General features: G+C 40.5%; 1 protein-coding gene across 1 annotated transcript in view; it reads right to left on the bottom strand.

The window, feature by feature from the left end:
* plxna4 (plexin A4) overlaps window positions 1-26,499 on the bottom strand; it is a 439,320-nt gene that overhangs the window by 6,737 nt on the left and 406,084 nt on the right. The window contains exons 27-30 of the mRNA XM_036577672.1: window positions 21,721-21,820; window positions 18,461-18,651; window positions 12,063-12,232; window positions 837-1,049 (exon numbers count right to left, since the gene is read on the bottom strand). Coding sequence (XP_036433565.1) covers window positions 837-1,049; window positions 12,063-12,232; window positions 18,461-18,651; window positions 21,721-21,820 — 674 coding nt within the window. The remainder of the gene's footprint in view (window positions 1-836; window positions 1,050-12,062; window positions 12,233-18,460; window positions 18,652-21,720; window positions 21,821-26,499) is intronic.

Consider the following 26,499-nt stretch of genomic DNA (forward strand, 5'->3'; position numbering starts at 1 on the left):
ATTATGTAGAAGTACCTATCTGTAATAATATGTCCCACATGTATTATATATGAGTACCTATTACTAATATGTCATATATCTCCTGTGTGCATTATAGTTAGGTAAGTATCTATATGTAATAATATGTTCCATATGTAGTTTATATACAGTTGTATCCAAACGCTTGAACACCCCGGTAAAATGACAAGTTCTGCTGATTTTCTAGGTGAAAATAAGTTAACACATCTCTACAGAGAACACACAAATGCTAAGGCACAATTTGTATGTATTTGCTGAGTTATTAGAACATATTAGAGAACATAAAGCATAACATATAACATGTGCTATCACTTTTGCACAGGCCACAGTTTATGTTTAATTTTTCCAATATGTTTAGTTCAGGAAATAAACAGTAACTGTACATTAAAATGTACAGGCGTGTGTTCTCTGCGGAGGTTGTGTTAACTTATTATTATTTTAGAAAATCAACAAAACGTGTCATTTGAACAGGGGCGCCCAAACTTTGGCATACAACTGTATATAACCATATATATAAACTAATAATAATAATAATAATATGTCCCATATGTGTTGTATATGTCAGCACCTATATGTAGTAATAATAACATGCCCTATATGTAGTAATTATAACATGCCCCATATATAAGTGCCTGTATGTAATAGTGATTTGTCCCATATATATTAAGTATGTTTATGTAATTCAAATTTTACAAACTCATGAGTATTTTGTTGCTCCTGACATTGTTGGGAACCCCTGTTTCTCTCTGCTTTTCATTTTTGTCCTAAAAATGCACAAAAACAAGTACGCAGTCACACACACACTGGCCTCCTCTCACCTCTCCACCCAGCTCTTGTAGCTGGGGATGTCCTTGGCATACAGCAGCTTGTTGGAGGGCGAGTCCTTGCCCAGGCGGTGCTCAGACGTAGAGCAGGAGTCCATGAAGGTCTGCGCCACCACGGACAAACACGCGTCCGTGATGCTGCTCTTATGGATGTCGAACACGAACTGGGGGTTCTTAATCACGTTCACCCAAAACCTCAGAGGTAGGCTGAGAACGAAAAAGGGGCATTAGATTAGTCATTTTACAGACATTCTACAGTAATGACTAAGCACTGATCATTAATATTAATATTAATATTATTTTTATTAGTAGTAGCATGAAACCAGCAGGAAGCTGTGATTAAAATAACAGCCCTGTTACCTTTAAAAGCAATTATCTAATACAGACATCACAGACATTCAATTAACAAACAAAGCCAGAAAAGATAAACCATCAGCTTTAACTTCATAATGCATAAGTGTCTCCATCCCTCCACTGGGTGGCAGTACATACTCAAGTTAGATGGTACTGCTATTAAAATCTGCAGAGTATCACACACAGATCCTGTGATCTACATGCAGCATTTCCAGGATGTAAGGATCTGAGGTTGAACTGCATTGAATCTGTATTACTCAAATGCAACGGCTGTTCAACACAGACATGCATATCTCACATACACCTCACATTAATAACCCTTTAGAAGAGAAACTAGTGACATAAAAGGGCTTCACCAAGGCTCAGATGATAAAAATAAAGGCTCACAGATTGAAAGTCAAAATATGATAGGCTATATGCTAATTTAAAAATGGAAACTGATCTGAAAGAGATGGGGAGAGGAAATTGGATCATTTCAGGAGAGATTAAACATAGTTAAGTTTGTTTAAGCTGAATCTGGAAGTTAAGTTTAATTGGAAAAAACTCACTTGAGTGAGTGATTTCTACTGATATTACTTTTAAACTATGTTAAACAAATTTTCTTAATGTATTGATATTAATTCCTTTATTTCACACTCAGTTATACAAGTTCACTAACCTGAAGTCTTTTACTTTAAAGCAGGGCTGCCCAAAGTGGGGCCACTGTTGACCCATTAGGATGTTTAATTAACCTGCCAGGGAGTTACCCTAACCACACCCCCCACCCAATAGGAGAACACACATACTTTTATACTATGCATACATACTGTAACTTTTTGAATTCTGATCTTCCTTTTAAAAGTGTATTTTGAAGTATTTCAGCAACATACTATAGTGTAGTGCCATAAAACATATATCTAAAAACTATATCACTGCTGTCGGAAGAAAACCTTGTATCTCCATTTTTGCTTTTTCAGTTTTTGACATAATTTGAAAATGCCTGTTGCCTTTTACATTGTATGTAAATTTCATGATGAATGGACCAAAAAAAACGACCCAAAACGACTTGGAAAAAAAGTCTGGTTCCATTGACTTACATTAAAAGTAAAGTAGGTTTTTTCCTTCTCCTGTAAAGTTACCATTTTGAAGATACAGGTTTTTCTTCCAACAACAGGGATATGAAACCTGCTTACATCATATATTTGTACATTATTTTGTCTTTTTGGCCAACAACATACTTTGCATTTCGGCCGCCCAAAATAAAAACCTTTGATTATGCCTGTTTTAAATTATACTTAGTTTATATCATGCTCTGTTGCTGCATTTGCCACTCTAATCAACTTTTAAAAGATACCAACAGTCTTACAATTAATACACAGGAAAAAGGATTTATGGTGCAGTGTATTAAACTAATGCTGAGCCTGAAAGCAGTATGAGTTATCATAAAAAGAAACTTGTTTAAGACTATTTTAAAACCAGTGGACAGCAGGTTTGGGTCACAGCACTGCTACAAGAAGCATCTAATTAAACAGTTAACTTTCCAGCAGTAAAGTTTCTTTTTAAGTGTGTGATTTTAACCAAAGGGGTCTCTGTGCCAGGTTTGACAACAGTATGACACTAATATGAAATATCAGGTTGGATTTAATATGCTCAGACTGAATAGCCCTTGTCATATCAAGCCCTTAGCTATTTTACCATAGAGATAGTTTGATGAAATTAGGAAAAAGTTAATATAAAGTATCACAGATCTTTCTTGTGGCTGAAAGAAGTCCAGAACAGGACAGACTGACATATCTGTACTAAGATTAAATGCGAAGATTAACTGTAAACGAGCACTTATTCCTAAAATCCCCGAACACAAACCATTTGCTGTGAGAACCAGAAGTTCTGGCTTTGGACCAAGCTAAATTCCTTTTCTCACAGAGACGCTAAGCCAATAAAACCCCTACCACCTGCAAATAAATCAGCGGCTCAGGTTTCTACAGGTAACATGCTTAAATTCTGCCCTGTTCATCCACCGACTGCCAAATGTGGTCTAACAACACAACAAGGCCAACAAGTGTCTCAGCTGTGAAGCAGCATCTCTGCGCTCTGCTACACCCAGCTAGCACACACAGTGACTACACATTTCTAATCCAGTATACAATAACACTTACATACCCTTACTACTGCCTAATGTTGACTTCTGAACATAAATATCAACATATAGGCTGCGTTAGTGTCTGTAGAATGGTTTAGCACTAGTTCAACACAGCATGTGTTAGCTAGTATGCTAGTAGTTGTGCTTAGTGTTAGCTGAGTAACTAAGGCCCAATCCCATTTCACCCCTCACCCCTACCACTCAGCCCTTAGCCCTCTGTTTTGCGCGTTCACGTCTAGGGGTAGGGTGTCCCGATTTTTGTTGAAATGGAGGGGTAGGGCGAAGTGTTAGGGCTACATGGCCCTCCAAACGGAGCTTTTTCAGAGTCACACTCCAAACGGAGTCTTATGACGGCAAGACGGCTGCGTGATCGACCAAAGAAACCCATAAATGTAAGTATTTTCTCCGTCAACAAATTACGATAATCATTGTATTATCTTAGTTTAATGTTGTTTCAGTGTATTATGGTCGTTTTCTTCATAACAAGCATTAAGAATCGCTAATATCATGCTAATGTCTTGGTAGCTAGCTAGCAAATTTTCCCGTTCCACCTTAAATAGCCCAGCAGTGCTGATGCCTGAAGCACCAGAATGTAACTGCTGCTCCATTTAAGGTGGAACGGGAAAATTCAAACAAGAAGCTGGTTAATATCTGACTTCAGCTTCGTATCACTGAAGAATTAGCGGTGGGTGATAATAAATAATTGTGTATTACCTTCCAAACTTACACAAGAGTTCAAGGGGAACAGGTGAAGTCAGCCTAGATGTTGCAGGACATGTAGATGTATCTAACATCTAATCTGTGCTGGTAGTGTTTTCTGATTTCCTGAATGCTGACTTTCTGGGTGCTATAATGAGGTACAATATAACAGAGATCAAAAGTCTCAGAGATCTTCAAAGCCTTTTTAACAAAGATACAAGCAAGATTCATGAGGTGCTTCACATCTAAAAAGTCTAGCATTTATAACACCACTGGATTTGTGAGGATTAGCCACTATAGTGGCTAACAGATCTGTGTCCTGTACTCTATATTGCCAACCTATGCTGTTAACTGTTGCCAGGATTTCACAATATTTAACTTTTTTGACAGTAAAAAACTGTATTTGTCATTTTATTGTTAATTCATTTGAAGTTATTTTCTGTAATAGCACAGCAAATGATAATTTTTCTGATTTTGTTGTAGTTTATTGTTTATTTACATTTAAAAACATATGACTCTTGTCAAATTAAGTAATTTTTTCAGTGTTTTACTGTACCATATGTATACTATGACTGAATAGTCACCTGCACCACAAGATTACTGTGATGTAGCTGCATTCTGCTGTACATTTACAGTAATAATCTGTAATTAAAATACAGTAATCTTCTGTTTTTAAATAAAAACTATAAAAGTAAAGCAACTCAGTAGGCAGTAAATTACAGTCAATTTACAAACTTTGTACCAGAGCTATAAATATGTTAATAAAAAACAATATCAATGAAGATATTTATTGACCATGCATATGCACAGAATATCTCAAATATGCTTTGTTAAAATGCAAATACACATTTCACAGACATTTTAACTTTGCTTATAATTTGCACAGACATAACCAAAAAATGTATATTTGGCATTTATTGTCAACAGCATTTTACAGCATAAAAAACAAGGCAAAAATGATGAATAAAATACTGTACTGTAAAAACTTACTGTTAAATACTGTGAAATGCATTGATGTGCTGCTGTTTTACAGTGTATTTCTAGCTTTGTTCCTGTATGTTCAGCATTGCACCAGAACTAGAGAATTTACTGGAATTCATCCACCTCATTAAATCCCTACAAAGATTCAGACCCTGCATCTTTGACCGCTGGTTGTCTTTGAATTTGCTCCCGAAAAGCGGGAACATGTGCACAACAAGCTGCTGAAATGATTTCCTCCGTGTATGTGCGTGCGCCGCCGAATGAAAAAGCAGAAGTTTAAACAGAGGAAACAAAGGCTCGCCGCTCCTGTATCTGAGCGTGTGCTAGCTGAAGGCACTTTGCTGACACGACTCATATTGGCTTGTTTGTATCTGCCGGCTGCCCTGCACCTTTGTGCCTGTCTGAAACAATAAACATATACAAGCCTGCTTTATTCCCCGGCCTATTTGCACTAAAGTGAATGGAAATGTTCCAGGTAGGCCTGTGTATGTGTGTGTGTGTGTGTGTGTGTGTGTGTGTGTATGTGTGTGTGTGTGTGCACGTGTGCGTGGGGCTCAGCATTCTCTCTATTTGCAGCGTGCTCATTAATTTTCCAGGCGGCCCTGTTTTTGTCATAGACAGCAAAAAGAGAAAGGAGAAAGAACGAGAGGAATAAGAAAGGACACTGCGGTGAAGTGGACGCAGTGTGTACTGCAGCAGAGAGAACGAGATCACAACAAAAAAAAACAACAAACATCCTCCCAAAAACATCATTTCTGAAACACGCCGTCAAGAAAAGAGCACCTAAGAAGAAAGGGCTGCATTATTTCTCACAAAAGAACTATGAAGGATTATATAATTTGCAATCAAAAAGATATAAACGCCATTGCGGTGCTGTCTGAAAGCGTGCTACAGTGCGGGCGATCAGTCAGAGCCTCCGGGAGCACATACATCATCTCTGGGGAACACAAAGCAAAATGAATGCGGCTGCAGTTTCACCCCTAATAAATAAACAAACACTTTTAATCTTCTGTAATGGCTCTGTCCTGTGGGAAATACGAATTGTTATTTGGAACATTTTCTTTTCAAATATTACTAAAGTACACACTTCACAGCAATACGCTAGACCTTCAGTAAATTAACTGATGCCATGTAGACTGTCTGGGGAGATTCTCTCTAGGATGCACAACTATTACAAAAAGAAATCATAGTTTTCACCAAAGCACTGCTCGGTTTCCATCACGATTTCTTTTCTAATAAAGATTTCTTTTAATAATGTCTTTAAGACTTGTCTTTAAAATGAAGTACAGTCAAACATTTGCAAGTTTTGTTGATTTTCTAAGTGAAAAGAGAGAATTTTAAGGCACAATTACTCTTTATTTGCTGAACTGAACATATTGGATATACACTATATTGCCAAAAGTATTCGCTCGTCTGCCTTCACACGCATATGAACTTGAGTGACATCCCATTCTTAATCCATAGGGTTTAATATGATGTCAGCCCACCCTTTGCAGCTATAACAGCTTCAACTCTTCTGGGACGGCTTTCCACAAGGTTTAGGAGTGTTTATGGGAATTTTTGACCATTCTTCCTGAAGCGCATTTGTGAGGTCAGATACTGATGTTGGACGAGAAGGCCTGGCTCGCAGTCTCCGCTTTAATCTATCCCAAAGGTGTTCTATCGGGTTGAGGTCAGGACTCTGTGCAGGCCAGTCAAGTTCTTCCACACCAAACTCGCTCATCCATGTCTTTATGGACCTTGCCTTGTGCACTGGTGCTCAGTCATGTTGGAACAGGAAGGGGCCAAACTGTTCCCACAAAGTTGGGAGCATGAAATTGTCCAAAATCTCTTGGTGCTGAAGCATTAAGAGTTCCTTTCACTGGAACTAAGTGGCCGAGCCCAACTCCTCAAAAACAACCCCACACCATAATCCCCCCTCCACCAAACTTTACACTTGGTACAATGCAGTCAGACAAATACCGTTCTCCCGGCAACCGCCAAACACAGACTCGTCCATCGGATTGCCAGACGGAGAAGAGTGATTGGTCACTCCAGAGAACACGTCTCCACTGCTCTAGAGTCCAGTGGCGGCGCTTTACACCACTGCATTCAACGCTTTGCATTGTGCTTGGTGATATAAGGCTTGGATGCAGCTGCTCGGCCATGGAAACCCATTCCATGAAGCTCTCTACGCTGTTCTTGAGCTAATCTGAAGGCCACATGAAGTTTGGAGGTCTGTAGCGATTGACTCTGCAGAAAGTTGGTGACCTCTGTGCATTATGTGCCTCAGCATCCGCTGACCCTGCTCTGTCATTTTACCTGGCCGACCACTTCGTGGCTGAGTTGCTGTCGTTCCCAATCGCTTCCACTTTGTTATAACACCACTGACAGTTGACTGTGGAATATTTAGTAGTGAGGAAATTTCACGACTGGACTTGTTGCACAGGTGTCATCCAATCACGGTACCATGCTGGAACTCACTGAGCTCCTGAGAGCGACCCATTCTTTCACTAATGTTTGTAGAAGTAGTCTGCAGGCCTAGGTGCTTGGTTTTATACACCTGTGGCCATGGAAGTGATTGGAACACCTGAATTCAGTGATTTGGATGGGTGAGTGAATACTTTTGGCAATATAGTGTATATGCCACATTTAGTATTTTATGTTTTCCAGTGTGTTAAACTGTGCAGAGAACGGTCATATTTAAGTGTGTTCTCTGTAGAGGATGTGTTCACTCTTATTCACTTAGGTTGACCGTGGTGTCCAAACTTTTGCACACAGCTGTATATTTAGGTTTTGAAACATAAATGAAATGTCCAAAACAAGAAACACGTCACTGTTCACTGTTCACATGTGCTGTGAGTGCAGGATTAACCCCTTTAACTGCAGGCCTATCATTCAGTTTAATCACTGTAAGGCTGATTATTCAGTGACTACTGTAAATCATTCAGTACTTTGTGTTCAATACTAAATACGTTGTGGATGACACTTTATTTGGAGTGGTCCTTTGTAGATGATTAATAAACAACACATTAACAGTAACACATCAGCAACATATCAGTGAAGTAGCAGTGGTGAAGCCTCTGAATACACTGAAGTAAATATCTTGTAGATGTTTTGTTGATACATTACTTACATTAAGTAGATGTGCTGTTAATATGTTATTTCCATTATTCAAAACCTCACCTTACCAACCTTACCCAACACCTAACCCTCACCTGGCCCTAATCCTAACCCTAACCTTAACCTCAACTCAAAACCTGATCCTAACCCTCACATGTTTTTGACATGTTACTGAGAGTCCATGTTTGTTTCATCTAAAAGGACCCTCAAAATAAAGTGTCAACAAGTTAAGTAGTTATGAGAGGGAGAAACTAAATTGATTACAATTTGAATTTTTGGGACTATATGCACTTTTAGATGAACATCTTAAGTGAAGCACTATGTATATAACTTCATTTATAGTTATATACATAGTACTGTGTATATAACTGTGTATATAGTAATACACAGTGCTGTGCAAAAGTCCTAGAAATTGTGTATCTCGGCAGTTTACATCAAAAGAATAAATAAAAATATACATAAGCGCAGTAAAAAGTAGCAAGAATGTCTTATTTAAAAGAAAAAATATCTACTTTGAAGAACAAAGTTTGGTTCCACATTTCTCCTGGACACCAACACCACCACCTCCCTCACTCGTACACCTGCTTTACTGAGCCAAATCAGGTACTGGATGATAATTACATATAACAGGCTGCCTCAAGGAGAGGTTTGGAGGTGGTTATAGACTTAATAACCAGACAAACAGCCTTTTTATTCTAATTTTCTCAGGTGCCTATAACGTTTGCACCGTACTTCATACATAAAGCAAGCTAATAAGAATCTCACTACAGTATGGTATCATTTTTGTATGCATGAACTGAAATGTAGGTCCGTATGCAGGTCATATAGTGTTTAAGGGTCAGTTAAATCCAGAGCCAACTAGAGATGGAGACGGTTTCTTCTTCAGCTAGCAGTAGCTTATTAGGATAGAACTATTTAACTGTGATAAAAGTGTTTGGCCAAAATTCTCTGCACTTCTTGCATTAGTAGCCCATATAAACCTTTTGGGCCATAAGTTGGAGTTTAAGATAGTTAGCGTAAGTAAGTAGAGGTGCCACGATACAACTTTCTCCTTTCCGATAACTTTTCCAATATAAACTTTGTTTATTGGCTGATACTGATCTGATATTTCTTGTTTAGGGACTGCTGAGCTATAAAATTAGCCATTTATAATTGACGCACTTTATTTAAGATGAGAAATAAACAGCTAACAACATCACATAAAACACAGTGTTAATTTGCACTATTTCAGGATAGATTTGGTACAGGATTCATTCCTTTTTACCTCCAACATCCCATCTAGCATTTTCTGTTCATATTGTCCTGATGCTGATAGCAAGCAATACTGATCATCTATAGACTAGTCTACTTACAAGCTACTGCTGTTTAGCCAATGTCAGCACTGAAGACTCCAACATTCCCTACATAACAAAACTGAATCCTGTCTATCTGTTTACATTTCAGACTTGAATTTAGCTCGGCAGACGTTTGCAGCAGATATTTTGGGACAGTTAGTGTCTGATTGCAGCGGATGCCTTAGGCTAGAGCTCTGGTCACCCACTGGGTCAGTCCAGCCGTGGGAATCACTCAGCCAGCTCATGAATACATCAACCCAAAAATGCTGCCATTAATGAATAAAAGGCCAGCTGGCTTTAGCCAAACATTCTGCCTGGTCCCCACTAGACGTCCTTCGCTAAAATATGAGCTTGTGAATGGCCTGTAAATGAGTTAGACCAATCAGAAGCAATCTAATATCTGAATATGCTGGTCTTACAAAAAAAAACAGGCCTAATTTTACACAACATAACCACAATTAGATACTTTGCCCAGCCATAAGAAGCAGCACAGATCACTCCGAGGACGAGGCCGAGTCTGCTGTTTTTATTTTTGCACAGAGACTAAAGATGGAGCTTTTCCCCACACTGTGAGAGACATTAGCTGTCAGCAAAAGAAGCAGCCCGGCAGAATATTAGTCTTGAGGAAGACGCGCTCCCACACACAATAAAAAGCAATGACGCAGGGCCAGCATTAGGCTGATGCGCGCGACGGGTGTTCGTGATGAAAAATGACTATTTAACATTTTGCCTTTTCTTTTGCAAGACTGATTCCATTAATGTCTAATCTAAGCGCGGCCCTCCGCGCTCTTCGGAAACACTTAAGATGCTCGCAAATGGCCTAATAAGGCACTGAAGGGGAGACGGGGAAAAATTAAGCCCATAAAACTGAGTAAATAGACCTGATCCTCCTCCCCCGACCCTGCCCACACATCAGTTTTAACCCCACTACAGCCCCCATGGTCCTTTGAGGTCGGTGCTGAGTGATGCATGATGGGGCATTGGTGCGGGGTAGAGGTTAATGAAGGATTACCACTCTTACAACAAGCTTTCTTTTCACATTTATCCACCCCTCCCCTGCTCTTTTGGTTTCTTTTTCTATGTTGGGTGTTTGCTTACACCCCACCCCCCAGCCCAGATGGGACTATAAACTGATCTGAAACTGATTCATTTGGAGAACAGGTGCTATTGATTTGCCTCTGCTCATAGTGAGGACCATAGTGACACTAGTGATGTCAGGGTGCCATAGTTTCTGGACCGTATGAGCCTCATTTGGTTTAAACTGATAGTTCGGCAAAAAAATAAAAAACAAAATTTACACACTTTTCCCTTCACCCCAAATGTGGTTTATGAGCCAAAACATGTTTGGTGTCTGAAGTTTGCTTCTATTGCTTTGAACTGAAAATACAAGGCTAATGTAGCTAATAAGTAATGGAAGCTTATGCCCCACACGTTAGCTTTGTGCAAACTGCATGGCTAATTCATCACCTACTGGCCTCAAACTGCAAACAGATGTTCAACAACCTCTGAAATAGACTCGCTTATGTGTTTTTAACATTGTATGATGGACTGATTTCTCAAAAAATGGACAAAAATATGTTACACAGCTAAAAACAGTAGCAGCTGCCCTGAAGCCTGAATTTGCTCTATAATTGTGTTTACTTTTTACACATAACAGTGTGTCATACAGGGCCATAAACCACATAAGAAGCCTGTATGAGAGTGTGTGATGATTTAGTCATGATACTGATTGTTGGGTTATACAAATGTATGCAAAGGTTTGTTGATTTTCTAAGTGACATTTTAATGCACAATTACTGTTTATCTGCTGAATTTAACATTTTGGGGGAAAAAAGCATAAAGTATGACGTGTGCAAAAGTTATGGCACTTGCTTTCTTTTTTCCAATACATTAAACTCAGCAAATACATGATTTTGCAAATAAATGTATGCACTTTGTTTATACATCTGTGCATATTGCATATTGCACTGCCGCTTGCTTATACACCCATTCATATTGCACAACTGTTAATATATGTTATTGCGCTATTGTTTACAGTGCATAATCACTCAGTTGCATGTTTCTGATTGATGATTCACTGGACGTGACATGCACCACTGCATTGTCACCTGCATATTTATGCGATTTTACTTACTTACTTGTACTGCACATTATATTTTTATGGTTGTTTTAGTATATTGTATTATATATCTTCTCTTATTCTATTTATGCATCTGTATAATGTCGTACAGCAATACTTTTGCTCTTATTTTGCTCTTTACTGTGTACTTTGTGCTGCTGTAATAGACAACTTTCCCTTTGGGAATAATGACATCATCGATCTATCTATCTATCTATGTATCTAGAAATTGTGCACTAAAATGTGCAGACATATGCAGATTGTTCTCTGTGGATGATGTGTTATTTTCACTTAGCAAATCAACAAAATATGTCATATGACCAGGTGTGTTTACACTTATGTATGTGACTATAAGCTTCCAGTAGTTGCTAGCTACATTAGCCTCATAGCTCCAGTGCAAAACTAAGTAAACTTCAGTAAAACTTAACTAAACTTTTATTTAATGAAGCTACTGTATGATGGGTGTTTGTTAAAGGGGTGTGCAGCACATAAAAGCCTGAGTGGACGCTCACCAGTTGCTCTTCCACGTGTGTCGGACGTGTGGGTCGTGGATGCCGTGCTTGTCGGCCTGCTCGTCCAGGAAATCAAACATGTACTTGATGGCGAGGGGGAGGGCACTTCCTCTGTGCGCTGTGCTGAAGATGGTCTCAAACAGGTCGTCTACAAACTTCTGCAGCGTGCCCTGTGGATCCAGACAGAGAAGAGAAAGAGTGTAAGAAGCACACTTTTTGTTTATACATTAGCTTATCGCTGTTGTTGGAACCTCGTATCTCCAAAATGGTAACTTTACAGGAGAAGGAAAAAACCTACTTTACTTTTAATGTAAGTCAGTGGAACCAGACTTTTTCCCAAGTCATTTTGGATAATTACTTGTGATCCAATCATCATGAAACACAATGTAAAGGACAACAGGCATTTTCAAATTGTGTCAAAAACTGAAAAATGTTTTGTTCAGACAGTGATATCCATGTATCTATCCATTTGTTGTTTTGGTGTCATAGCCTGAATTGTCCCTTGACTAACATATCACAAGTTCACTTGAACATTATCTGTTCATTTACAGCTCCTTGTTTGTGTATTTCTTCACTATAATAAGCCAAACCAGTTCTTTTTATCTGTAACACCACAACACCATATTTACTTCAAACACATCCAGACAGCTCAAAATGTCCCTCAGCCTGCAGCCTAAATGTCCGTGTGCGTTACCTGTCAGCGAGCGTGCAAAGCCCCACGGCCCTAAACCTCCCTCTTTGGTGGGGAAATGAGTATTTTGCGGTTCACTTTTAATACCATCTGGGACCAGGTGGCGAATCTGCCTAAGCCGCTTCTTGCGGCTGGATTAGAGCCCACACTGCACCATTGACCCTAATTTGATTTAATGTTGTCAACTTTAAGGAGACGCGAAGTAGAGAGAATCTAATCCACTTTAGATGAACTGATAGGAAGCGAGGCAACGAGAAAGAGGTAGAGAAAGAGAGAGAGAGTGAGAGACACAGGGACAAAGCAGAGAGAGATAGAGAGAGAGAGAGAGAGAGAGAGAGGGAATCAGAAAGGCCAGCTTGTGTCTAGTAGCAGCAAGCAGCAGCCTCTGCGCCAGAACAGGTGTGCGCAAGCGGAGAAAATAAAATCCTATTTTGTTTGAGCGGGGACCGCGAGTAAGCCAGGAGAGAGGAGGAAGAGGAAAAAAAAGAAAAAGAAAACCCTGTTAGCTGACAATCACGGCAGTAATTCTGCTGTGTCCCACATTCCTGACAGCTTATCTTTACCCTATGAAGATGAAAATACATATTTTCCGCTTGGCCCCCGTGACGCCACGGTGACAGCGGTAGCGGCAGGAGGCTGGAGATGGGGGGTTCTGACAGATGTCGTACCGTGTGACGGCTGACATCATCATTACTCGCCTGGGAACCAAAGCGCCCATTTACGGCCATTTTGGAGACGGGTGCACTTCAAAAACGCGCCCTATCAGGCTTGAGCAGGCGCACGCAGCCGCTTGATTGCCTGGTCAAAAGAGACAGCAGTGCTCTGTGAAGAAATTAGCAGGTCTAACTGCATATGAATCGAGGTAGAAAAGAGGAAAGAGCGACAGAGAGCACAGTAGGGGAAAGATTAAACAGGTCGGCAGTGAATGAAAGTGTAGAAACCTTCGGAGAGAGGGGTATTAACCCCCGCTGAGTCTTTATTTATCAAACAGAACGCCACTGACAGAGCTAATATGGGAAAACTCAAGCACTCCTGGAAGATTGTAGGCCTTTATTTGAAGGCTAAACAGGAAACAGTGATTTACAGCACTGTTGAGAGGCCTCAGAGTAAACGCACCAAACAAAAACAACCAAGGATGCACCGATATAGGACTCCTGGGCCGATAACTACAGCCGATAATTAACACCTTGATGTGGGCAGGGCTGCCACCCGTCCAGATCTTCCTGAATTCACTGCAAAAAATGGTGTCTTGTCAAGTGAAATGATCTTAAATCTAGTTGATTATATCTAATATTTCCCATTTTGAGGTGGTTGTGCTTTTATTATAATATTATTTACCTTATTTCTAGACGTTATTTACTTATTTTGGGCAATTTTATTAAGCACAATTATCTCATTATACTGGCAGATAATTTTGCTGGTTTCAAGCTCATTTCTTAAAACAAGCCAAATTATCTGCCAATATAGTGAAATAATTTTATTTAATAAAATGACTTAAAACAAGTAAAAAATGTCTAGAAATCAGGAAAATAACTTAATATTAAGCTTACAACAATCTCAACAGGAGAAATATGATTTATTGAATATATTTAAGGTACTTTTACTTGACAAGATACCATTTTTTGCAGTGTTCAATAAATAAGTAATAAATTTCATTCCTGGACACAAAATGTTCCAGAATCCAAGCATTTTTATGTTAGCATTTCTCATGAAGTTTAAACTGCTTCCTTTTATCCAATCTAACAATGAACTTGTCACGAATGTCACGGGCGAAGCGGAGGAAACGGACTCGATCTCCCAGAATCCTCTGGGAGATCACATGACTGTGACGCTTCCTACAAACCACAGTACACACACGGACTCCATCCCCCAGAATACACAGGGAGATCAGCTGACTGCTGATCTCCCCACATGCTCCTATCAGCGTTCTTGATCGCCTGAATACTGATGTGTTTCACCTGTGTATTGATCATGTGACTTCGTTAGTTAGCTTTAAAGACCGGTCTTTAGCGAGTGTTCTTTGCGAGGTATTGTTTCTTTAGTAAACTACTGAGCGTTATATCTATGATCAGGATTTTGTGTATGACCTGTAGCACCCGTTGTTTTCGACTCTGTTTTTGGATTTGCCTTTTTGGATTGTTTGCCCCGGATATTTGTTCTCTGTGTGTTGACCTTTTTGCCTGTTTTTTGACAACGATCTTGGACTCTGACTTCAACATTAAAGCCTACTTCTCGTTCTTAATCCGCAAGCGTCTGAATTCTGTGAAACCGTTAGAGAACTATATACCACCAAAAAGGGTTCTTCTACTGTTATGATATAAAGCTTGTAATAACAGAAGAACTCTTATTGGTGACTTTTCAAAAAGGTTCTGCACAGATCGCTCTACAGCACATTTTCCATCAATCTGAAGAACCCTTTCACCATGCTAAGAACCTTTTAATCATGCAAAGGGTATTTTGAGTGTTCATGGTTCTATTTAGAACCATTTTCTTTACTAAAGAACCATGATTTCTACATGTGTAGCTGTGGCCAATATCAGAAACAGGTAATTATTGTGATTTCCATTTTAAAACATTCGCACTACGTTTGAAGTGCAGTGAGAGGTTAATTGAACAATGATTAATTCTGCTCAGCCATGAAACAGAAATATTTATCCAGAGCCACTTAGAACTGTAGATGGACAACATGGTAGGCGTAACGTTAGGAATCCAGCCCAAGGACAGTCTTAGCAACAACAGTTCTATATGATACCAAAACACCTTTTGTTGCTACATAGAACCATTTTTAATAGGCTATTTTAAGAAATGTATCTATATATATATATATATATACATATATATATATATACGTTCTTCAACACAGAGAAGAACCAATTTACACTGCAAAGAACGATTTAAGCATTCAGATGGTCAGGCTTCTATATAGTGAAATAAAAAAAGGCATGTCTGTAATTCTGTGTTTATTTTTATTTAATATAATCAACATGTTTGTTGCATTTAAATTGTAGAAATACTCTTTATTTCATTGTTGAGTTTTGGAAACAAAGGGGTTCAATTCTTAAACTGGCCAACACAAAATTGTCCAATCAGGATTTTTTTTCTCTGTTGTATCTAGTTAGATACAGCCAAGCGAGCTCTCCCATTGGTTAGGACTTCTGAAGGCCTAACGCAGTCTCTCCAACCCTGGTCCTGGAGAGTAATCTTCGTCCAGAGCCTCGTTCTAACCACAGTTTGCCACACCTGCTCCAGCTAATCAACCTCTTCCCAAATTACTGATTGGCTGGATCAGACGTATTAGCATGAAGGGCGGGGGCAGCTGACTGGATATAGGTTGGAACTTAACTTTGTAGGAAGGTAGCTCTCCAGGACCAGGGTTGGAGACCACTGGACAACGTGTCAAATTAACCAGTTGACTCTAATAGCTGTTTCTGCTAGGACAGGAATTGAGCCTCTTCCATGCGTGGAGCTGGTGTTATGCACTGGGCTGACCATTTGAGTTGAAAGGAACAGAAAATCCCACCACTAGTGACTACGTGTGTCAGTGCACGAGCTAAAAATAGGGTGCTAATTTATCAGTGGTGAATATTTGCTGTAATTCCCATATTTGATATAATACCAATTGTAATAATTGGTGGATAACGTATCGGCGGGCGGTATCTTACATATTCTGCACCACTTAAAACAATCCATCTGAAATATGCAAACATCCCACTTGCTGGGCAGGGATTCATGTGGGCATCAGAGAATTCATTCTGCTCTTTTCAAGCTTCTGATTGGTGCTTATTGGCAACCAAACACACACCATGTAGTACAACAGACGACTGAGCTACACACACAAGCACATTCAGAGAGCTTTATTAAAAACGCTGCCAAGCGTCTTTCTCTCTCACGGCTTTGATTTCCACTACGATCAATCAGAAATATTAAAAAAAAGGAAAAAAAAAAATACAGAAAAGATGCTCCTCATCATCTAACCCCAAGCCTCACCAATCAGCAAATCAGCACCGTGAAAATGTTTTCTAATCACAAATTAAACCCTGCTACCTCTCATCCTGCCTCTCCATCACCTCAAAAAAAAAAAAGAAAAAAATCAGGTCATCTGACTTAATAGAAACCTGGGAATCACAATTAGGGATGGATTTCTCATTTACATGAAGCAGTGAGATTAAAGTCCCTGGAAAATGAACAGATATTCTAAGGGTCAAGGCATTTGAAAGAGAGCTTAGCGCATCTCATTTTATGGCTGATTCTCTGTTAGTTGGCCATTGTACAGGCGTTTAGGAACGCGCGAAGTGCAGGTTTTCGCGTCTTGCGCTCCGTCCCTGCTGACACAGGACGTGAATGCGCGAACGAGTGGAAAATGGCGAAGTGGTGGAAAGCAAACCGCAGTTTGGAACAAATGATGTGACGAGTAAACACTTCACATTGCTCTCCAGCCGAGACTGATTGAAGCTGTGTTTGACAAGGAACCGATCTGTTCCCACTCAAATGCAGAGCGCTCCAATTTACTCTGCTCCAGTGTGCCGTCACTTCATCAGCCTATGAGACTAAGAGTTTTCGATGCAATCATTAAAGGAGCACACCAGACAAAAAGGCTTACATTTGCGCAGAGCGAAAGTTAGGGGGCAGTAAACAGCATGTAAACAAAAACATGCTAACTGATGCAGGGGCTTTTATCACCTGTTGTTTATTTATAATAATATCCGTATTATTCAGATTTTATTTTAGAGGTTATCTTAGGTACTGTATATAATATGAACAATTGATTATTAAGCATGGAAGGTGCAGTTTAGTAAACTATCAATAGAATTTGAATATGTATGAGTGAAGTCGAGTGATGTAAAGGTTCTAATGGTAATGTAAAGGTTCTGTGATTGGTACTCATATTATTCCTACATTAACTACAGAAACTCATAAAAATTTGCAGCTTCTTAAGAGGGTTAAAAACAAATGAACAGAGAACTTTGCGCTTTCTCCTCACTCTGCATTCAAAACTGATGCCACAGTTTTGAATATGACGTGAGTCTGTGGCCCTGGTCAAAAGTGGAAATGTTAAGCACCACTGCAGAACAAAACAATCACTTTGAAACAACCTACCGACAAAATTCAGCCATTTATTTGTGAGGACAAATAAAATAAACGCAGTGCTCAACATGAAAGGTTCACCAGAGTGGTTGTCCATTCCTGACAACACAAGAGTGTGAAGTGCTCACTAAGGATAGCCTTTGTTATTGTTTATTTGAACTGAATTTGATTTTTTATTAATTTAATTTATTTTATCCTATGAAAAGAAAGTTTTTCTTCTGTGGACATTTTAAAGTTTTTCTTAAGATTTTTTTCTATAAAAAAATTTTTCAGACATTTTTTTGCTATGACAACAGCCCTCTGTGCTGCAGTCTGGAGTTTGATTCCCCACCTGGGCAAGCACACCACACTCCAATCATAGTCCTTGGGCTAGACTCCCAACACTACATTCACCTGCCTCTATAACATGATTCAAACTGTAAGGCACTCCAAGAGCGTCTGCCAGATGCCATGAATGGTTAACGTAATACCAACTAAAGGTTAAACTGCCAAGAACCATTTAGGAGCCTGCATGTATACATACTTACCTGCACATCTATGATATTATTATCCATCTATAGCCATATTAGTACTTCAGAAATAGACAATCACCTTCTGGTGTAGAGGAGGACTCAAAGCTCACCTTGGTGGCTAGCAGTCTGGTCAGGTAGATCTCGGAGACCATCTTACTCCCGCGGTCACCCTCTTTCTGGTCTCCGTGCTCGTGGTTCTTCACCAAGTGCCACACCTTGACCCCGCTCTCCAGGTCGGGCGTGATCATGGGCGTGCGAGAGCGAAGGCTGTCCGGGCTGCCCGTGTATTTGATCATATTTTCTGGACGAGAGGAAATAACACAAAGAAACTAATAAAAGGTCTGGTCACATCAGCAAGGGAGCACAAAACCAGACGCCACTCAGTCATTCTCTTGTACCCCAGGGCACTCACTCGAATCCAGACCTGTCTGCTGGACGCACCGGGCTTGAGATTGGATGTGAATGTTTTAGCATGTATGGCTGCTTAATTTTTCATCGCCTCTCCCACGGTCGCCGGCGGAGTGGAGATTGAACAGGTGTCGGCGGACATGAAATTTTCATGGCTCGGCCAACGTCAGGGCCGGCCGTGGCATTTAAAACCGCATGAAGCTCAAGGAATGTTTACGCAGTGTGAAAAGAATTGATCAGCAAAAAAGCCTGATCTGCTAAGATAAAAAAAAAACCTTCTCTCACACACAAACACACCCCTAGTGCTTCTCCCCGCAGCAGATGCAGCAGAAATCAATTTCTCTGGAGGGAAGACAACTCTGCTGAGAGTGAGAAAAAACGTTCCAGACAAGCAAAGGAGAAAAGACAGAAAGGAAAAGAGGAAAAGAGAGATAGGAAGGAGAACAGAGAGAAAGAGAGAGAGAAAACGTGGCCGTACATAATACAGACTGTGTAACACATTAGAAATCATGGTGAGGTTTGGTAAGGAGTTAGACAGTCTTGCCTGGACAGTGTCTGATTGGCTTGTTTCAGGCCTTCTTTTGTTTAGCGTACTAAATCAGTCGTACACAAACATTTAGACTTCACTAGAACAAATGACTTCAATGTTTATCCAACGAAGGACACTAACTAAATCTAACTAAAGCAATCTTATCTAAATGGATGCCATGCTTGACTCAGCCTTGTGGTCAACTATGCAACATCTCTGGTCAACATCTCTAAAACATACATATCTCAACTATTCACATTGGGTTGAGACATCAGTTCTCAAACACTTGTTGGGTTTGGGTCAGTTTAGGATTTCACATTGGGGCTCCCCTTAGCCTCTGTCCTGAAAGGGGGGCATCCACCAATTTTTAAAAAAATTCTGGATTGTTTAACGAGATATAAACAAAGTCATTCAGAGTGGTACGATGTAAAATGGTGCACAGAACTAACCAGCTCAGATTTCTTCACAGTGGTAATGATGGGAACCAGGCGTCGCAATGACTAATAAATCATTTAAATTATGTGATCATTTTCATTTACTATCCAAAATGACCAGCAAACCTTCTCATTTTTTATGTGTAATATTGCTCATGGTAAATAGTGGTAAATCTGGAATAAAAAGGTTTCTTTAGGGACTACTTTGCCTTACAACGTACATCTGTACGTACCCTTCCGCCACAGCTGTATTAAAATACATTTTAAGCCAAACCCTTCTCAAAACTATCATAAACCAATGTCTCAGACATCAGATATCAGTGTATTCATGACTATTTTGTGTAAGAATTTTCTGTGAGGGAGCTTTTAGAGGCATTAAACGCTTCGAACATGTGGTTCCTATCACTGTTGTGAACAACTCTGACTCAGTAAGCTTCTCTAGAACAGAGCACACACCAAACCACTCTGAATGACTTTGTTTACATCTTAAGTATTTAATTATGCAGAAATTTTGAAAAATCAGTGGAATTCGTCTTTAACAGATTTACCCTGTATTTGTCCCTGCTTTAGTTTCCCTCTACTTTACTTAGCCTCCCTACTTTTCTTAAGCTGATCTAAAGCAGTGTTTAACCTGGCACACCGTAGTCAAGCGTATTGTCCAGTGAGGTCCAGAAGGCCAGCAAGGCAACAACTTATTAGCCTATGTATATTTTATCCAGACTGAAAATTTTGGGGATGTTGTTGGAGGGTGACTGTTGAATAATAAGTTTAATTTAAGGTTAATTTCAGATGATAATTAGGCTGTTCATTACTTATGATTTGTCTTTAATGCCAGGCAGCTGAAAACTGTTGCTAAGGAAATATAAAGGGGTGCTATCATTCAGATTGTGGAGTTCAATTTGGTCTCTGGTTCGTTGTGGTCAAGCTCGACTCATGTTTGCAAAGAATATTGCTGGGTTGGTTTGGAGTCAAAATATGGTGCTGTGGGTCAGGTTGGGTTGGACAGGTTGGTCTGTATTCAGGTTCAGACAAAAATTTCAGGCCAGATCAAAGCCTTAACTTCTAGTCTCCAAGCTGTCATAAGTACATTAAGTTTTGTTGACTTGTCAATGTTGATTTCCAGTCACTGTCCATCACTGACTGAGATTCGAGACTCCAAACTTCATCTAGGCTCCAGGAGGACTCAAGCGAATCTCGCAAGCTCCATTATCAATTGCCTCCCTCGCACTCCTCAAACCCCAAAACACGAACGTCGAACATCGCTCAAGATGACAGACGTCTGCCCTGAAACGCTTTCTGCTAAATTATGTGCCGGAGTTTGAGATCCAAGAGGACGGCAGCATAATAGGCCCGTATCTTTCTTCTGCGCCTGCCCATTGTCCTCCCCCGGTTCAAACGCACCTCTCCTGCTCGGCCAGTTTGAAGAAGCTCCCTTTCGTTTGAAATTAATTCTGAGAGAGACTGAAAAGATGTGTGGCATCCACTCCCCCCGCCACCCGCATCCGTCTGTCACACTCTCCTCTCTCTCTCTTCATTTAAGGCTAATTTGAAGCTGAGGTAGGAGACTATGGAGATGAGATGCTGTTAATGCTCTATTTGATGTGTGTGGAGAGTGCTCGGACTGCCCCAGGGCTTTGATCTTCTCCTTTATCAGATCCAATAGCACGCTGGGTGATAGCAGCCAGACGCCTGTGACGGTTTCAGTGTCTCGGGAGGGAAGTCAAGTGCAAAGAGACTCATTTTCCCCCACGCTTCCACTTTTGTGCCAGGCGAGACACTCCCCAATCTCTTCATGTAAGGCCCTTTTTCAGCTTCTTGCCTTTCTCGCTAGTTACTGAGGGAGATCCTTCTCATTTCTCTCATAGTTCGCTCTTACCTTGCCGTGAAATTGGCCCCTTTTTGAAAATCCTCGCACATACACACATGCGTGCACAATACACGCACAAACAAGCCATGAAATCTGCACAAATTCCCAAGTTAGGAGCAGTGTGAGGCCTACCATATTTGCTAGCGGACGCCCTGGAGACAGTGGAGTTGTTGACCGAGTTGTAGGCAGTGACCTGCTTTGGTACAAGAGCCACCACAGCATTATCAGGCACCTGCAGAAGAAACAGAAGTAGAGGTGAATAATAACAGAATACGCAGAAGAAACTTTTTTATCACATAAAATAGTTCTGATACTAAAATACTTAATACACACATATATATCATATCAACTGAGTTATTTAAGTACAGCTTGCCTGGCAAACATAACCTACTGTTTACGAACTACATTCTCGATCAGAGAACTGTTTTTTGCTATTATTATTGACAGTGAAATTGTTGAGCATAGGTGCATGTTGTCAGTGCATTTTTTCACCATTTTATAAAGAAAAAAAAACAGTAGAGGCTGAGCATTATAGTTATTTTACTGTGGTTAAAGAGGTTTTACTCTGCTTCACAGGCCTAACAACCTTCATTAACCCTGGTAAAATCACTGTGAAACTTTCAAACAATGCAACTGCATCAGATGACATGAAAAATAGAACGTCTGATCTCTAGCATGCACTACGACATCTCCACGATGTACAGTGTGTCACAGTTTTACATTGCCATATCGCAATGTTTCGATGCATTGTTACACCCCATCTTGTGATATAAACGTATATCAAGCCTTTAACTTATGGAGGTAGTATGAGGACAGACTGATTGAGGGAGAGCAGAGAACTCTGAGAACTTGGGGTGGAATTCTGGGTGGCTTCTGCTTGGAGCTGGAAGGCTGTCACTTTTTAATGGTGGTAGGACCGACATAGGACTGAGAAACAGGGAGGAGATGGGGTGGCAGTTATAAATAGAAGGTAGATAAGGGGATTTTTAAGGCATTAGATAGGTAGGAGGAGGGGTTTCAGGCATGGTCTGTCCTCGTTCAGTTATTCCATTAGTCCATTTATCATTCTTTCCATCTCCTGTAAGTTACATTTTGGAGATACAGTTTTGTTAAGACAGCAACAATGTTACATCCAAGCTGCACAAAGCAAGTGTACCTCATTCTGTATGGAACTGATGGAACTGATGGAGTTCCTATCTTTTCAATTTCTCATATTTCTCTTGATATTGTTCAAAATAATTTGAACATTATAATGGCCCTTCAGAGGATTATGGTTTCTCTGGCTCCCAATTCAATAACGCCTCAGCTGGGACCACTCAAGCAGGGCAACTCTGTGCACCTGCATCAGTCTTGGAACCCCAGCCAAACGGATTCAATTAACACACAGAAGGGGGGGTTCCCCTTCCTCCGACGAGTTTCCCCCTCCCTCAGCACAATCTGGCACCCCAGTGGCTCGCGGCACTTACAGGGTTAATTGAGGTGAGTCTGCGGATATGCTTTGAACCGCAGCCGAATACATGGACCCAGGCAGCGCTGGGCTTCAGAGACAATTACAGCTTCATTCTATCTATCCAGACTCTAAAGAATTCTAACTGGAGATAATCTGAAGAGGGTCCAGTGGATGGACCAAAGGAAAAATGGGAGCAGATCTGCCTACACAGAGAGCACAATGGGATACTACTTCTCTTGGTAGCACTCAAGCATACAGCCATTGAGCTGATTAACATCCTAAGCTATTATTAGGAGCCATTTGAAAACAGACAAGGGAAGTGAAGTCTCTTTTTTGTGTCGCTCCACACACTGCCAGCCTGAGTGAATCTGCACTTTGAGAGATGCTCTGCTGCTGATAGGATTCAGGCTCATCAGATATGGAGAATGTCAGTGAGGGGCTTATGTAACGTGGCGAGATGTTTCCCAACAGGAAATCAAAGAATTAATGCTGGAGACTCAGATGGGTCAGAGCACGTCTGACTGAAGAGAGACTGAATTAGAGCTGAAGGAGTCTGTCAAAGGTGCGGCGCTCATAGTATTCTTAGAAACAGGCTGCACGAAACGCACAGTGACCACAGCTGCAATGGAGCAGCATCAAGACTAGGTTCATCAAGAGAGAACAAAGAATGAATGAATGAGTTATAAAAAGGAAAAAAAAAGTATTACACGTTGAATTTACTCAAATCTAAGAACAGTATCTCTCCCCTGAATTTCTAACAGGCTTGGGAAGTTGGGAAGCTTTTTTATGTACACTGCTGTGCAAAAGTCTGAGACTACCCTTCATTTATTTAAATTCCAGTCAAATATATAAGCTAAATATATTACCAATTTTTTTTTTTTCAATATTTAGTCTGCCTTTATTACAGCTTCCATTTGTTTGTCCAGTTTTCCAAAGAAATCTGCAGAGATTTTGTTTCACATCTCCGAAGATCAGTCTTAGAAGTAGATTTTGCATCTTCTGCTTCTCACAATCTGAGTAAACACGTTCAGTGACGTTAAGGTCTGGACTCTGGGGTGGTCAGTCCATTGTTCTGAGAACACAAACAGCTTCTTTGTTTGATCTGCAAACGCTTTTTTGTCTCAGTAACACCTTCTTCTCACTGTGGAAGACAGTGGATGTTTTCAGATCTGAAGCAGCTTGATTTTCTCCTCTCTCTCAGAGATGAAAGCTTTATATGCTGTTTATCTGATGGGGGCAGTTTTGGTGTCGACCAGGTCTTCCAGGTGGTTGTTAGGAGCCACATTTTCTCTGTAGCTTTTCATGATTTTTTGAATTACCTCATACTTAATAGCTGTTTTGACTAAAAATTAGGTAAATGAAGGGAGGTCTCCAGAATAGTAAAAGAAAGAAACAAAGAACGAATGAGTGATAAAAATAGTGGAAATGATGATCAGTCTATAACCTATACCTCTCTTACACAGCTTTCAATCAGAGTAGTGCCAGCTTAGGGTTTGTTTCCTGAAACAGACATTTTTCAGTCTGTAGGTCAAACAACCATCAAGATTCCTTGGTTTTGAGTGCAGCGTGGTAAAATAAAGAAATAAAGAGTGAGCGAATGAGTGAAAATCAGAAAATCTACACTATTTCACCTGAACAGTCTCTCTCTTCAACATTGCTAACAGCCTTTGGGAGTTGGACAGCTTTTCCTTTCCCAAGGATAACGTGCCCTCCCTACCTGAAAATGAATGAACTTCTGTCTTCATTATCTCATCTCCGATTCCAATCACCTCCTAATCCATCCTCCCACCCGTCGCCCGGGCGCTCGCGCGCCGGCCCGTGTGACATTTAATTTGAGCACGTTGCGGACCCCCCTCTCTCCCAGAAAGCTCATTTGGAGGGTGGCGGGCTTTACCCAGGAAATTATTTACACTATAATGAAGCGCCGGCCTGGCTCCTATCCTCTCCACACAGACAGACAAACAACGGGATGCGCCGCTGATATGGACAGTGTAAGCGTTTGCGTGATAGGCAGCTGACTGGCGCTTCAGATTCTATCAGCCTCTCACACGGTGTGTTGTCACGGACAGTTTCCTGAACCCCCCCTCACCTTCATTCCTTCCCAGCCACTGCTCGGAGGCCCTGTCAATCAACGTCGGTTTCTCTAAATGACCGGGAAGTGATTGGACTGCTCAGTCCATTACAGGGTCATGGGGGTGATAGGGGACCTTAAGGGACAGTCCCCTGTGGTCAGTAAGGGATGATAGGGGTCCGAGCCACCATGAATGTTAAGCAATTCATTGGGTTCTTATCTGTCCAGTGGCCTAAATTGGTCTTCTTGGAGAAACACGAGCTGGAAAGCAGCCATCAAATCAATGGTGTCGATAGCGGAACGGTATGGGAATAATGAGAGGAAAAGAGATAATTATCACCTTTTATGTCGACTTGTTCTATCAGAGATGAACTTGAAAGATCCTCATTGTTACGTACATGAGAGACCAGCTTGAAAGACCCTCATTGTTACGCGCTGATCAAAAAACACGTGAACCCCCTTTTTGCTCAAACGTTTACTCGAATTCTTTTGAACACTCAAAAAGGAACATTTTCAGATCCATTGATCTGATAACCACTTCGCTTTCCTTTCTTCCACTATTACGCTAAGCAATTATATCGTCAAAGTTTAAGCTGTAATTGAAACCGCGGAACAGCGCGCTACCATATACGATGTGTTGCTCATCAAAAGACATTAAGTGAGCGACATCAACCACAGCCTACACCTGTACCCCCACTGCTGTCAGAGTTAATACTGCCTGATATCCGGGGGTGGGCCTTTAAATAGAATCCGATACAAGCACACATGCACAGCCGCGTACAACGTGTGCCGTTCTTGTCGACTTAGATTTAGGCTTCATAGGCGTGAACACTTTGTGCTGTCACTATTATGTGAAATTTTAGTCAAAAGAATTGTTTTTTTTCCCCTCTCCTTTTGAAATCAATAGCATGCCGGTAGCAGGCATCAATAGCAGCTTTTTTCCTTATTCTTCAAGAAACATCACACGCTTGAAAAGAAAGAGAAAGAGCTACAGAGGGAGCAGAGAGAGAGAGAGCGAGGTCGTAATGCTCGAATCAGATAACCAGTATATATAAACTGGGATTTACATAAAGCCCTCTGCTGCTTCAGCAAATGAACACATAGCTCATATATGCACATAAAATATGCATATTGCATGTGAATTTGGCCCAAATGAGAATAGAAAAGAATGGGTTGCATGTGATTTATTGCTGTTTACGCTGGAAGGGGCTCGAGCTGTCACGAAGATGGACAGCTCAAGATGGAACTGTCATCATGTCCTACAATTACCCAAACCCCCAGACAGCAGGTCGATGCATATGCTCAATGTGAGCCACACCTACTTATAAGACCGTCTACAATGTTCTCAATGTAATTTTGATGTAATTGACACGTCTGCTTATGATTGAAA

Source organism: Colossoma macropomum, unplaced genomic scaffold (genome assembly GCF_904425465.1).
Source record: "Colossoma macropomum unplaced genomic scaffold, Colossoma_macropomum, whole genome shotgun sequence".
NCBI lineage: Eukaryota > Metazoa > Chordata > Actinopteri > Characiformes > Serrasalmidae > Colossoma > Colossoma macropomum.